The 15,114-nt window shown below is 34.4% G+C and overlaps 1 protein-coding gene across 12 annotated transcripts in view; it reads right to left on the reverse strand.

Moving 5' to 3' along the window:
- SSBP2 (single-stranded DNA binding protein 2) overlaps positions 1–15,114 on the reverse strand; it is a 240,897-nt gene that overhangs the window by 156,331 nt on the left and 69,452 nt on the right. For 10 of the 12 annotated variants that reach the window (XM_006775496.2, XM_006775491.2, XM_015571600.1 and 7 more), the window contains exons 3-4: positions 13,668–13,729; positions 5,824–5,908 (exon numbers count right to left, since the gene is read on the reverse strand). In XM_006775496.2, the coding sequence (XP_006775559.1) occupies positions 5,824–5,908; positions 13,668–13,729 (147 nt within the window). The remainder of the gene's footprint in view (positions 1–5,823; positions 5,909–13,667; positions 13,730–15,114) is intronic. The other 2 variants (XM_015571601.1, XM_015571602.1) reach the window with 1 other exon arrangement.

The following is a 15,114-nucleotide window of genomic DNA, read 5'->3' on the forward strand; positions in this document are numbered from 1 at the left end:
ATTAAGATAGGAAATGACAAATATTTATTAGATTGTATTTTATTTAATCATTCATGTATGCAACTGTGTTTCCCAATGTGACTGGAACATCTCACATCAGGTACCATGTTGGGCACCAGGAATGAAAAAAACAAATAACACAAAGCCTATTCCCTGAGGAAGCTCACAAATTATTAGGGGAAATATCTCATGACAAACATCTAATGCACAGGGACATTAGGGAGGGGCAAAAGGATATTACGGGATTACAGTAAGAATGCACCTAACTCTTTGCAGTCATTTCTAGAGAAGTAGTTTCCTAAATAATATATGATTATCTGTAAAAAAATCTTCTTGAGGGGTGCATAAAAGCATTCTTCTCCTATTATTTTCTGTGTATATTATCACGTTTATTTAGCATTTGTAAAAACTATCCCATTACTATAAACCTATAACCCTAAATGTTATAAACACTCTCTTTGGCAAGAATACAAATATTAGCCACATGTTATCAACAATTATGATTCAAACCTATCACTTTTTAAAAAATATTTCAAAGATTTGAAACGTTTCCAATTTCCCTGTCTACTGCATTCTCTTCATATTTATTGACCATCTATTATTTGACAAACCCCAGAAAAGAACAAATATAATTCTCTGCTCCCAAAGAGCTCACTATAATAATGCGATTTCATTACCATTACACTATTGTGATAATATATTTTGACTCTGTCATTGCTTTAGGGAATCTTCCATTCATATCAGAGATCTAAAATTATAATCACTGTATATGTTTTTCATTAAAAATTTGGTAGCATATATTTATACTTTTCCTACATATTTTTAAATGAATGGAATAAAAATTAAATTGTTAAATAAAACAACTCTATGTTAAGCTGTAGCAGAAAAAAAAATCTAGTAAACATAATTTAACTCCACATAAAAGCAATGCCTGCGGTTTCAGAGTGAAATAAAAATACGACAATAGGAAGAAAAGCTAGTCCAATAAACTTTACCTGTTAATAGGTATTATTTTTAATCACTTGAAATAATGGTTTACTTTTTAATTATAATATTATAATAGATAGCAACAAATTTCTATCTTGGATGAACCTGGTTTACACTCAGGATAAAAATAATAGGGCAAAATAATTGTTCTATAGTAGTCTCTATATTCTCTTACAAAGTAGGAAGCCTTAATTATTAAATCTTTTGCCAACATTTCTGATTTTATTCCCCTCTGGAAAATCAGCAAATAGACATACTTTACAGTATTTGTAATAACAGAAAAGAAACAAGCACAGATTTGTTTGAAGATCATCCCTAGATTTTCTGCCATCAGTTCTCTAGGATGAACCACAATGATGTCTGGAAACACATTAAAAACCACTGTGCATATTCTTCTTCTAAAGTTAATCATTTTAACTGTGTTTTAAAACTCATTATTTTAAAATAAAAAGCAAATCTAGAAAACCACACAAAATAAATGTATGGCACTGTGACATTTTATAAAACAAACACTTGGTTATTATAAAGTAACCACCATGGCAGCCAGGAAAAATAGAACCCTGCCAACTTTCTCAGAAGCCCTTTCTTTCCATAAACCCAATCCCAATCCTAACCTCTTCCTACTTCCCAAGCAACCATTATCCTGACTTGTATAGTAATCATTTCCTTGAGTTTTTTTATAGTGTTGTCATCCAAAACTGCATCCTTACCCACTGTTAACTGTTGATTTCTACATGCGCTATTATTTTACATTTAGCAGTGCATACAGTTGCTAAATGCTATTTAAGTGAACATATTTTACAATATAAATGAAAGATGATCAAAGTTTTACCCATCTTAAATTGTTTATCTTTTTTCTCATAATAAGTTATGAACAAGATGATTTTTCAAGGAAAAGGATATTAACACTGCATCTGTAACTATTTGGCAAAATTTCTATAATAATAATAAAAGGGTCTATGCTAATTAGACCAGATGCCATTCCGGACATCCTTCCAGATGACCTTCCAGACCAAGCCAGGACTGCAAGGGAAGCCGGGGTCCCAGGTGCTGGAGGGAAGCCAGGGTCCTGGGTGCCAGAGGGAAGCCAGTGCTGGCAGCTGGGGGAAGGAAGACCTACTCTTGCGTGAATTTAGTGCATTGTGCCTCTAGTAAAATAATAAAGTAACAAAAATCCATTATAAAGAAGCAATGCTCAGAAAACAAATAAAAATTTTTTTTTCCTAAAAACCAAAAGCCACAAATGTTTCTGGGATAATAATTATCAAAAAAAGGTTATTAAAATATAGAATGACTCAAAATTATATCTTTTCAATTTTTAGATATCTCTTTTAATATGTACACATACCATAAAAAGTCTTTCATGGGAAATGCTAAATGACTATGCGTAGAGAACATAGTGGTATGAAAACATATGACCACCAAGATTTTTAAATTTTATTTTACTAAGTATTTCATTTTCTAATTTCAGAAGAGAAATTGGAAGTCAATGAAAGGTAAATATTAATCTTCTTTAAAGTAACTTTCCTAAATATAAAATTAATATTAACTATAAATATTTGGAAAACACAAAAATACTGGTTACATACCTACAGAAATAATACATAATGTCAATATCAAAAGATAATCCCCTTAACAGTAGAGCTCACGATTTTATTAAAAGGCTTATTCATCATTTCCTTCATTATACCTCCACTATTTCTTCAAAAAACAATAGTTTATCTTTCATTATCCATTCAATCTTATAAAGACTATAAAAATAACAAGATTACTTTTTAAACATAGCATAATTTACACATGCAAGTATGTTTTTTTTTACTTTAAAGATACAGCTAATGAAAAAAAATATTTTTCAGTAGGCTTCCTTGAGAACTTCCTTGAAATTCATTCGGTATACATATTAATTACTATTAATAAATGTTTCCCAATGGATCCTAATACAGGAATATAATGTTCTAGAATTTTACCAAAATCTTATTGTGTTCCTATTTCTCCTTTTCTTCACTGGGTCCTCACACTTCTATATCTACATGTTAAAAATGAGTTATATTGGTAATTTTCAGAAATCGTCTATTATGAATTCAGAAAATCCAACTCATGGAAATTGCCATAAAAGTGTGCTACAGAAGACAAATGTATTTCTGAAAATCCAATTGTAATAAAAATTATGCAAGTCAAACACTATCTTTTTGCCAAACTCCATTAAAAAAATTTTTTTGGAGATGTATTACAAGTGAAAATAAATTGGCTTAAAAGTATAATAAAATGCTATCTAAGAATAAATTAAATCTTTCAAATTATTAAAATCTGATAAAACATGTGTTAATGTTAATAATAAATTAAAGAACAAAATACTGACCTTTTTTAAAACTACATATTTTTAGGACCAAATTACGTGATAAGACTTTGTTCTTCCTTTAATATCTACTCTAATTTCATTCCTACTTCTGGTCAATGCTCATTTCAAAAACTTGAAATTCTGAAGTGGGTTTTTAAAGCTAATAAGTATGAATACTCTCTGAAATATTGAAAGTGCCTTATAAATGCAAAATGATTATGATAATAATGATGATGATGGCAATGACAACATCTGTGATGGTTTACATAATGCTTCTAAGAAAAAGATGCTAAATTAACTCTGTAGTCCCTATAAGATTTCCATGATGAACAGCAGGGTGCATCTTTCCATACAATGGAATTTTGAAAGAGTACTGAGATAGTTCATTTCTTAAAATGTAGATCCACACCCTGGCTGGTGTTGTTCAGTGGTTGAGTGTCAACCTATGAATCAGGTCATAGTTCAATTCCAGGTCAGGGCACATGCCCCGGTTGCGGGTTCGATTCCCAGCAGGGGGCATGCAGGAGGCAGCTGATCAATGATTCTCTCTCATCATTGATGTTTCTATCTCTCTCTCCCTCTCCTTTCCTCTCTGAAATCAATAAAAAATATATATTTAAAAAAATATAGATCCACAAATATATGTCCTTTAGAGTAGAACACTGGTGGTCAAGGAATGGCATGTGTGCTTTGCTTGATTTTTTTTTCTTCTATTTAAAAAAATCTAGTCTGTAACTAATAAAAATAATTCCATCCAGTTGTCAAAATTGGTGGGTATTTAAAAAACTTTTCCCACCACTGGCAGGCCAAATCTAGGCATGTCTTTCCTGGTGTAAGAGAGAGATGAGACCAAGTACCCTCCTCTAGCCTGGTTCCTTATACTCCTCCTGGCTGGCTCTTTGCTTTACTTCTGCCATCAGCCAATGGTAAAAAAGGAAAACGAGGTAGTTCAGATAGTGTGTCCTGGCCCGGCTTGTCTGCCTTTCTTTCCCTTTTCTTTATACGCAGTAGCATGTTTCACTCATCTTGACCTAGAGAACTATGGTTCAATACACTGCAAGCTTAGTAAATACAATCCATATCTGATAAGGTAATCAGGAGCAGTCACACTTAAATCAGTTCAGTAAACCTTTCAAGTATTACACAGTCCCTGTGAGGTGCCAAGGATTTTCACTTCTCTTAGGTCTGCCTCCTCTTCATTGTGCTTCTTCTGGGGTTATAATTCTGCTGGCTGTTTCTACTCTTCAGTCTAATGCTGAAGTATTTCATTTGAAAGAACAAGGTTTTTTCCCCTTTTGAGGCCTGGTTCTGTTTTTTAAGGCTACTTACCCACTGAAGCTTCCCTTCTACCAAAAAACTAGTATCCCCCTGGTTAAGTTTTAGATACTCACTATAAGATTTTTCCTCAGGCTGCAGCCCCCAACAACTTCCTCCAAACCAAGGACATTGCTTTTCCTTAGTCCCCAACTCCATCTGTCCTTTTATGGTCAGTTCTATGAACACAATTGTTTTCCCAGCCCCTTCACAATATTGTCTCTTCACTATTAAATGCGGTTTTCCCTCAAAAGAATCTTCCTTGTTTCTTCATCTCTCGCTCTCTCTCTCTTTTTTAAAACCATTCTTCTCTCTGATACCATCAACTCTCTAAAATCACATCTGCAACCTGGCCGGTGTGGCTCAGTGGTTGAGTCTCAACCTATGAACCAAGAGATCAGTGGTTCAATTCCCGATCAGGGTGGCTGATCAATGTTTCTCATGTTTCTCTCTCATCGATGTTTCTATCTGTCTATCCCTCTACCTTCCTCTCTCTCTAAAAAATATCAATAAAATAAAAATATTTTTTAAAAATCACACCTGCGATTAGGTTCTTCTAAAAATATTTTAATATTCATCACCCAGAAAAGAATAGTCCACTGCCCTTCTTTAAGAATCTTTTATAAAAATCACATTTTCATTTTTGCACAGAATCTTTTGCTCTCTTATCTTGTATTTCCTTTAATTCACATAAATTTTACTTGTGGGACTGAATTCAGTGACAGGGATATTTAGCCTTATGGCTGCAATTACTCTTATTTTCGTGTTCTTAAGGAACTTCAAAGCTCTTATGATGTGTAACGAAAATTAGCAAAAAGAGAAGACTATTTCTACATATATTTAAAATCTTATGTGCAATATCATTTACATAATTCTTATGACTTTGTGAAATAAATAATTACTTAATTCTTATAAATGTGAAATTTCACAAGTCAGTCATGCTTAGAGGTAAGAAACACCCTTACTAGTGTGGAGTTGGGACTGCTCTCTTACCTGAGCTTCTTCAACAAGACTCAAAACCCATTTGTAATTTACTTTTTAAGTTATGAGCCTATTTTTCAAGAAAACAACAACAACAACAATTTCTTAAGCACCACAAGAAAAGAATAGATGGCCCAATGCATTTTTCAAGAGCAGCAGTTACAAAGAAAACCAAGTATTAGTAAAATTATATATGCACTTACATAATCGTGGAAGGCTTTTGCTTCACTTGAATGTTCACATGTTTCCCGTCTTTCTGGAGCTGCACAGTAGAGATCCCAAAATACACTACAAAAGTAATTGTGGTAACATTAAGAAAAATCACACCAAATGAGAGGTAACCATTCAAAAAATAGAAGACATCTTATTTTTATATAAAATGTGTTTTGTTCAGGAGAAATATTTCTTTCAAAGACTTAAATTCAGGCAAAAGTCTTCATGCAGTGATAGGGTATAATCTAGCCATTGTTCAGAAATGCTAATATGATTTTTCAAAAAAGGATAAAATAATTTTTTGAAAATTTGAAACTATCTTTCTTGTCTGTTTACATGGGCAACATGATTGAAACTATTATAATAATTTTCACAATTTTCCCATGAAAAACTAAAACAGTAAAAAAATCCTAATTTAATCATTAAAGGATAAAGTGATTCATTGATTTTTTTCAAGATAATTTTGTTGTCCAACTCAAAAGCCAATACCCTAATCATTAAATCACATTGGTCAAACAAATATTTCTTTTTAAAATGACCTGTTTTCCCTTGAAATTAATTAACAAAATAGGTTATATTAATTTTGAAAATTAAAAAAATCCATGCTGTTTTTTTCCCCTCCTATTCAAGAATAATGAGAAAAAGCAAGAGGAAACCTGTTGGGAAAAAATAATTATACTACTTACTCTGGTCATCCTTCCATCTATAAAATTAACTATGAGCATGAGCAAGGAATTCCAAAATCAGGAAAGCAAATGTCTAAAAGTATTAATGGTGATGAACCAGCCCTGCTAATTAATTACTAGCTCAAGTTGCTTAAACAGATTGGAAACATAATCTCCTCCTTTATAAAACGGAGTTGTTTAGAAAATTCAATTATATGACATAAGCACATATCTAACTCATAGTAAGCATATTATTAATAATATCAATGCTATACCAAAACTTATGGGATGCAGCAAATGCAGTGCTAAGAGGAAAAAATAAAGCTGTAAATACTTACATTTAAAAGCAGAATGAATGATCTTAAATCAACAACATAACTTTAAAACTTAGGGAACTAGAAAGGAATAAATTAAACCCAAAGCTAACAGAAGGAAATAATACAGATTAGAGTAGCGATAAATCAAATAGAGAATAGAAAAAAAATTATTGAAAACAAAAATTAGTTCTTTTAAAAAAATCAACAAACTTGACAAACCTTAAGCTAGATGGACTAAGAAAAAAAAAAAGATTCGTCCTAGCTGGTTTGTCGCAGTGGATAGAGTGTGGGCCTGTGGACTGAAGGGTCCTGGGTTCGATTCCAGTCAAGGACACATACTTCAGTTGCAGGCTCGATCCCTGGTCAGGGTGCATTTGGGAGACAACCAATTGATGTATCTCTTTGATATTGATATTTCTCTCTCTGTTTCTCCCTCTCCCTTCCACTCTTTCTAAAAATCAATGGAAAAATATCACTAGGTGAGGAGTAACCAAAAAAAATTTTTTTAAAGATTCAAATTACTAAAGACTTCCAAAAAACTGTTAGAACTAATAAAAAGAAATTCATTAAAACTGAAAAATATAAAAATCAATGTAGAAAAACTGTTTAGTTTCAATACACTAACAACAAATTATCAGAAAGAGAAATTAAGAAACAGAATTGTATCAAAACAAATAAAATATCTAGGAATAAACTTAACCACAGAGGTAACGCTGAAAACTGTAAGACACTGATAAAAGAAATGGAAGAAGATACAAATGAAAAGATATTCCATGCCATGGATCAGAGGAATTAATGTTGTTAAGATGTTCATACTACCCAAAGCAATCTACATACAGATTCAATGCAATCCCTATCAAAATTCTAATGGCATTTTTCACAAAAAAAACAATGACTCTAAAATGTGTATGGAACCACAACAGACTGAATAGCCAGAGCAATCTTGAGAAAGGAGAACAAAGCTGGAGGCATCACACTTCCTGATTTCAAACTATTTTACAAAGCTATATATAGTAATCAATAGACACTGAATTCTTTTCTCTACAACCTGAGATGTTGGTGCCTAAGATGGTTTTCAATTCCTCTAATCCTTACACCTATTAAACTTGAAACCAAAATATTATCTTTGAATTCATCATCATGAACAATACTTTAGATTTGCAGTCTCTATATTCTTAAGTAGAAACAAGTGAAAAATCTGTATTTTACAAATGAAAAAGAGAACCAAACTTGAAAAATATAAAAATATTTATTCTTGTATTATTAAAAATTCCCCACAAAAATCAAAGGGAAGCACAGGAGTCCCGAGTTGAGAATTCTCATCCAAAAGCTGTTTTCCTGCTATCCTGAGGAGTGAGTGAAAGGACTTAGCTATTTACCAGTATCTCCAGGGAACACAGGAAGCAAGATGGTGTCAGAGAAGTCTACAAGGGTGAATAAACATACCAGATGTGTCCCAGAAGACGGGATGCTAACATAATTATATAACCTATATGCCACTGGCCAGATTCAGGACTATCTGAAAATAAACATTGAAAGAAGTAGAAAAACCTTTGGGAAAACATTTTTTTTTTTTCCCTGAGGAACAAGCCATGTTACTACAAATTCAAGTCTTAATAACTAAAGAAGTTATTTCTCTTTGGCCCAAAATTATATTATCAATGAATGAAGAAAATTATCCATTCGTAAGATTAAGGAGGGTTTTACATGATGTACATATACCTGCTCATCACCTTAGAACTTCCACGTACATGTACTTGTCTTATTCCTTAGCACTACTTAATACTTTTTAAATGCAAGCATTAAATTTTGTCCCACTCTCACAAAATTCTCACAATACTTCTGGGTTAGTAATAAATTCGTATTTTAAAGTATCAAAATAGCTTATATTAATAGTATGTGCTAAATTCAAGCATCATATACTAAGTATTACATATTCAGCACTATTATTATTTCCATTTTATAGATGAGGAAACTGAGGCTCAGAAAGGCTAAATAACTTGCTGAAGGGTCACAGTTAGTGGCAGAGCTTTGTTTAAACTTTTTAATTCTTACATTATTTTGCATCTCATGTGAACACGGTATTAAGAGTTCTTATTTCAAGATGCCTTATGCTGATTATGGGCAGGTTTATAAACCTCTGGCAGTCTGAGCAGCATCACTTCTCATGAAAATGTGGTAGGTACCTGTCCTAGATAAGACAGCGAGAACTCTGTTACCCTACCTTTGACCCTTGCACTCGAACTCATTTCCTGAGTATCCTATGGCAGCCATCCCTTCATGCTATCAGTAGCTGCCAGTGATCCATGGATACCCCAATATCGGCTAGACTTAGAAGAGACAACTTTCCCGAGTCCCATTTATATCTACTGTCTGGAATTAGTCACTCATGATGTTCAAAAGGGAACTGTAATTAATTTCTTATTAATAGTGGGCACTAAATTCTGTTCTGTGTTTAAGAAATAATATCTTTTGCAGAGACAAGCACTGGCTGAAGTTCTAATTCTGAATCTGACCCTGAGGAAAAATAGTTTTGTATCTTAGTTTCTTTACGTAAAAAGAGGGAAGTACATTATGCATTTTACAGGTTTTTATATAGATAGATAGAAAGAAATGGTATATGCAAAAGTAATTTTATAGGTAGTACTAGAGGCCTAGTGCACGACATTTGTGCACTTGGCGGGGGTGGGGGGTCCCTCAGCCTGGCCTGAGCCCTTTTGCAGTCTGGGAGCCCTCGGGGGATGTCCGACTGACGGCTTAAGCGGGCAGTCAGACATCCTTAGCACTGCTGCAGAGGCAGCAGTGGCTCCTGCCACCGCTGCTGTGCCAGCCGTCAGCCCAGCTGTGGCTGAGCAGCGCTCCCCTGTGGGAGCAGACTGACCACCTGGGGGCAGCTCCTGCGTTGAGTGTGTGACCGGTCATTCCGCATTTCGATCAATTTGCATATTACCCTTTTATTATATGGAATGGCTAGGAAAAAAGTTTCTTATTAACTGAGTAAAATTTTCCTCAATTTTCTTTTTAATCCTTTGCATTTAGTGAAGATTCCATCAGTTTTTTATACTGTCTTCTCCCCAGGACATTTTGCTCTGTATTCCACATTTCTTTCCCAGACACATTTTGCTTTTCCTCTATAGGCTGACCATCTCTGTTCTTTGCTTTCTCTCTTGCTACCACTTTTTTATTCCCTTCTCATCATGACTCTACCCCTTCTATCCTAGCTGTCACCTACACTGTCTTATATTGCCTCTTAGTTTAACTTAATTCAAATAAATAATTAGCTATGTGATACCTATTACAAGCCACATATACAAGATGAGTAAGAACCAGCTGAGGATTATAAATGTTATACCATTCCAGTGAGACAGTTGACTAATTTAAATGCGGTTGTTTTTATATGGGTATTTGGTTATTCTTAGCTATTCCTGATGTCATCCACTAGATTCTGTAATCATTAAGAGTGCTAACATACTGCAAGATGTGACCTCCTATAGCCAGGTGAAAAGACTGAATTCTCATAATAATCTTAGTTATTAGTTTATTTTCTCTGCAATGTAATATATTTAATTTCAGGATATAGATACATTGGCCCAACGTTATTTCAAAAGGTGTTTTATATCTATAATTAAATGAGACACAATTTAAGCCAGTAAACCTTTAAAAACAAAGTTCTTGAAGTGTATATTTTTAAGTTACATAAATTGGAAAGGGGAGTTTCTTGGCATTTCTTTTTCAGAAATTCATTAAAGAGTTGGAAGCTTTTATTAAAGTGTACAAACAAGAAGTAAGTTTTCAAAGAGGATTTGACCAAGGTAAAGGTAACGAACATGGGAGGGATTGGAAATAGTATACCAATGGGCATTGTGCAAACTGAGAAAGAAAAAAAACAGTGATAATGGAAATCACACCAGAAACAAGAAAAAACAGTCCCAGAAAGTGAAAACACACTCTGTCCCTTCCTCCTCTCCAAAGCCTTTGCCTCTCCTCTCTCCTGCACTTTATTCTGCATTTTTGTGCATGTGTATTTCTCTTTATACATCTTCAACCTCTCCCCATGTTCCCGCAATCTATATACACGCTCAAAGCTATTCTATTTTAAAATCTAAAGTGTTAGGTCATGTTCTATTGTTAATCCTAAAACAGCTACACATGCCACCACACACTTCAGCTACTCTCAGCAACCCTCGAAGTCGACAAGTGCATTACAGCAGCCTTCTTAATTTCACTTTCACCATTCCACTGGAACTGCTCTCCCAAGACTGCCGCATTCACCTTACTTCTGATTCCGAAACATCTTTGGGTCTGTTTACTTACACTTACTGCAGAATTTAATCTTTCCTTCTAGTGCCTTTCCTGGTTCTCACACATTTTTCTCTCCTGCTTACCCTCCTTCCTCTCCAATTATTTTCCTTTGAGGATTCTCTTCATCCATTCACACTGAAGTGTTGACTTTGCCCAGGGCTCCAACCCCAGACCCTACTCTTATGTTTTACATTGGGCGGTTTCAGTATGGTCAATGTTGATCATTCTCAAGCCATTAGGGACCCATCTCAGAGCCACAGACCCAGATCTCTGAACTTGAATAGGGCATCTCGATCGGAATTGCTCACAAGAACCTCAAAATTTAGCCTCTCCCACTTAAATCGGGGTCTTTTCTAAACCCTGTTCCTCTCTCTATATTCTGCACTCAGTCAATGGCATCACTGTTCATTCCACCATCCAAATCTAGAACCTGAGAACCTCCTCCTTCATCTCTAACTATTGCACTCAGCGTTCACTATCTGGGATCCATCACCTAATCACCTCTCAACTGGACAATTGCCTGTAAACTAGAGTCTTCCTCTGTTCTCAACCCTCTTAATCCATCTCTATGTTGATGCCAAGTGAGTGTCTAAAAGTGCAAATCTAATCATGTTATGTACCTTGTTTAAAATATCTGAGCTTTATTCCAAAACCCTTGATGTACTCCTGGACTTTGTAATCTTGCTCCTGCCTTTGTCTATAGCCTTATATTCTATCACTTCATAGTAGTGTACCTACAATTCAACTGGTCCAGGCTATCTGTCATTCCTTGAATGCATGATCATCCCTTTCAAGACTTCATACTAACTATTCCTCTGCCAAAATACCCTTCCTTCACCAGCTTTCAGCTCAACTCAGATCCACTTTCTCAGTTCAGGCTTTTCTAGTTCTCCCTAGCTAACGTGGGTATTCCTCCTGCACTGCTAGTATAAGCAGCACATATATCACTTGCAATGCTATTGATTGTATTTCAGAGCTGCACCCCCTAATAGCTAAGACCAAAAAAGCTAAAGTCTGACAGAAGCAAAAAGCCGGAGGATTCAGTGAGTTACTATCAACCATCTATAGTATGAGACTGGGTTAAATTCATGAGAAAGGGAGTAAAAGGGAAATTGGTGCAAAATTAGAATTAATCCTATAATGAAAAACCTCACTTTGTTAGCCCACTAATCCAATAGGGACAGACTTCTAAATGGTTTCGCATGCCACTTTGTAGACCTCATTGGAAACATTCAAAAGGCAAGGGTGTCAACAGGTGAAGAGACTCAATTACATTCAACAAACAGTTAAGTATTTACAGTCTAGACTTAGGAATTATAAATATATATTATATAAAATGAAAAGTGGACTTTTATAATATTATATATCACAAGACATTGGTCTCATGACCCACGAAAGCAGCACAATGATAGTGCTTAACTGCAATGAACCGTTGTTCCAAATACAGAAACAGCTCTGAACCAAAGGACTGCACCTGTTCCTGCCACACACATGTGAGACAAACAAGGGAAACCCACAACCACAACTGACCAAGTGCGGTTCCATTCACTACGGAACTTCTAGTAAGGCATGTTTTCAGGAGAGAGACTAAAAAGATGATGGCATTTAATAACGTACCAAGGAAACCATGTGCAAAGCACTAGAAGAGTTCTCTAGTTTCTTCTTTTAAATACGCTGCTGAGAGATGAGCATAGATAATACTGAACAGGAAATGCTTCTAATTGAAGAAATGAAGAAAAAAAAAAGCCTAGCTAGTTCATGCAAATACCTGCGGTACCTACTGATTGCTGTTGCAGAAAAGTCATATCTAAGTAAACAGGTGCTGCAATGAAATTTGTAAGTTCTGATATCAACTGGGCCTTCAATACAGCCTGACAATTTTTGTGTGAGTTCCTGGTCATTTCTTTATCTTTGAGTCTACATAGAATTATCTTCAATTTTTTTTTACTACCCTTCCCTCTCCTCAAAATTCACCATCACCACCACCACCATCAGTATCTTCAGATTTAAATGAGGTCACGAGGATGGGGCCCTCATGATGGAATCAGAGCCATTATTAAAAGAGATACCAGATAGCTAGATAGGTAGCACCAACATGTTCCACATCCCCCTCTATAGTACATGAGAACACATAAGAAGGCAGCCATCTACAAGCCAGGAAGAGATTTCTCACCAGAAACAGACCATACTAGCAACTTGATCTTGGACTTCTAGCCTCCAGGATTGTGAGAAAATAAATTTCAGTTGTTTAAGCCCTCCAGTTTATGGTATTTTAATATGGCAGCCAAAGCTGACTAATGCAGAATCATACTTTCAGTTGGAGATTCCACATACTGGTCTCAATTCCAGCTTGATTCAATAGTAATATCTTTAAGTTAAGTAACACTAATGCTGGTTTTGAGTTTGGTGTGTTTTTTTAGGTACTATCTTTCAGAAATAATTATAAAAAATGAAAAAGAATAAAAGAGAAGCATGGAATCCTAAACAGCTATAATGTAGGCATCCTGAAATGTATCATCAATCTGGTAAAAATGAAATAAAGATACTTACCACCACCAAGAATGTAAGAATCCTGGTGGCTCCCCCAACGTGATGTTTTTTTCCCATCTTATCTAAAATGAATAAAAGAGATATTAAATGCTTTTCAACTAACACTTTCCCCACACCTATTACAAAGCAGGATTTTTCCATTTAAAATATTAAGGTAATATATAAGATTTTAATCATGTTCATATTATTCTTTACTCAAGTTTTATAAGTACTCATTTTATGTAATAATTTGTTGACTGCATAGTCTGTGAAAGAAGATGCTACCATTATTTTCCTGAATTTGCACCCCACTGTGCCAGAATTCCAGAAGGTATTTCAGGATCTTAAGGTACTTCAGCATGTTAAGGCACATCAAAACCAAAGTAACTACCAATATGAATATCAGTTATCACCACTAGCCCAGAAATTTGCAAGAGACTGGGCTTAATATGTACAGACTCTAAATTATGCCTTAAGGATTGAATTTTTGAGTAAGAATGCATATGGCTTCCACAAAATAAGAGTTTTTACAAAAATGCTAGTATTAGCTTTCCAATTGCTTATACTCAGGTGAGTAGAAATCCACTATAATATAAATTTAAAACTATGGCAATATACCTCCAAAATTAAAAGTCCTAAATATTGTTTTCAAATTAAATTTAGAAATTGGAAAGCAGGGCGAGTATTTATACAGTGGCTTTTCTAAGCATTGGATATCAGTAAACACAAAAGGTAAAAATCTTTGCATTCAGAGAGTTTACACTTCAGTGAAGAAGACAGACCATAAACAAAGAACCCTCCCCCCTCAAAAAAAGATTGTACTTATATTAGAAGGTGACAAATGTTATGAAAGAAAACAAAGCAGTGAAGGGAGGATAAAGAGAGCAGGAAAACAGTAAAGAAGTGATTTATAATTTAAATAAAGTTGATCCAAACTCAAACACAGTCTTATGTATTTGCCTTAGTTTTTTAGTTTAAATAACTAAAAATTATTTAACAACACTCCAATTAACAAAATATGTCCATAGGCCCTTAACATTACTAGGAAGTAAACAACTATAATTATACATTCAAGGATTTCTTTCTACCACCTACTATGGAAGATATTAGGACTTCTTATCCCAAAGGGATTTTTTTTAAAGTTTTAGGATAGGAACTCAGAAGGGGGGCCTAAATGTTAAAAAAAGGGGGGAGGAGTGGGGGTGGACAAGGAAAAGAACTCTCTAAGGAAGAGATGGAAAAACTTAAAAGCAATTAAAATAACTGAAACTGGCTGCATTTTTTAGAGTTCTTAAGAATGCAAAATGTAAACCGATGGGAACCTTAAAGTAGACAAATAATTTCCTCTCAAATACACAAAGAGAAAATTTCTAAAGATTAGAAAATTAGACCTGTGATAGCCATTTTTAAAAAAGAGCTAAAAGGAGGAATTCTAGGAATTCATGAACTTGAGTTTATAAAGACTAAA

The sequence above is a fragment of the Myotis davidii genome, unplaced genomic scaffold (assembly GCF_000327345.1).
Source record: "Myotis davidii unplaced genomic scaffold, ASM32734v1 scaffold44, whole genome shotgun sequence".
In the NCBI taxonomy this organism is placed as follows: Eukaryota; Metazoa; Chordata; class Mammalia; order Chiroptera; family Vespertilionidae; genus Myotis; species Myotis davidii.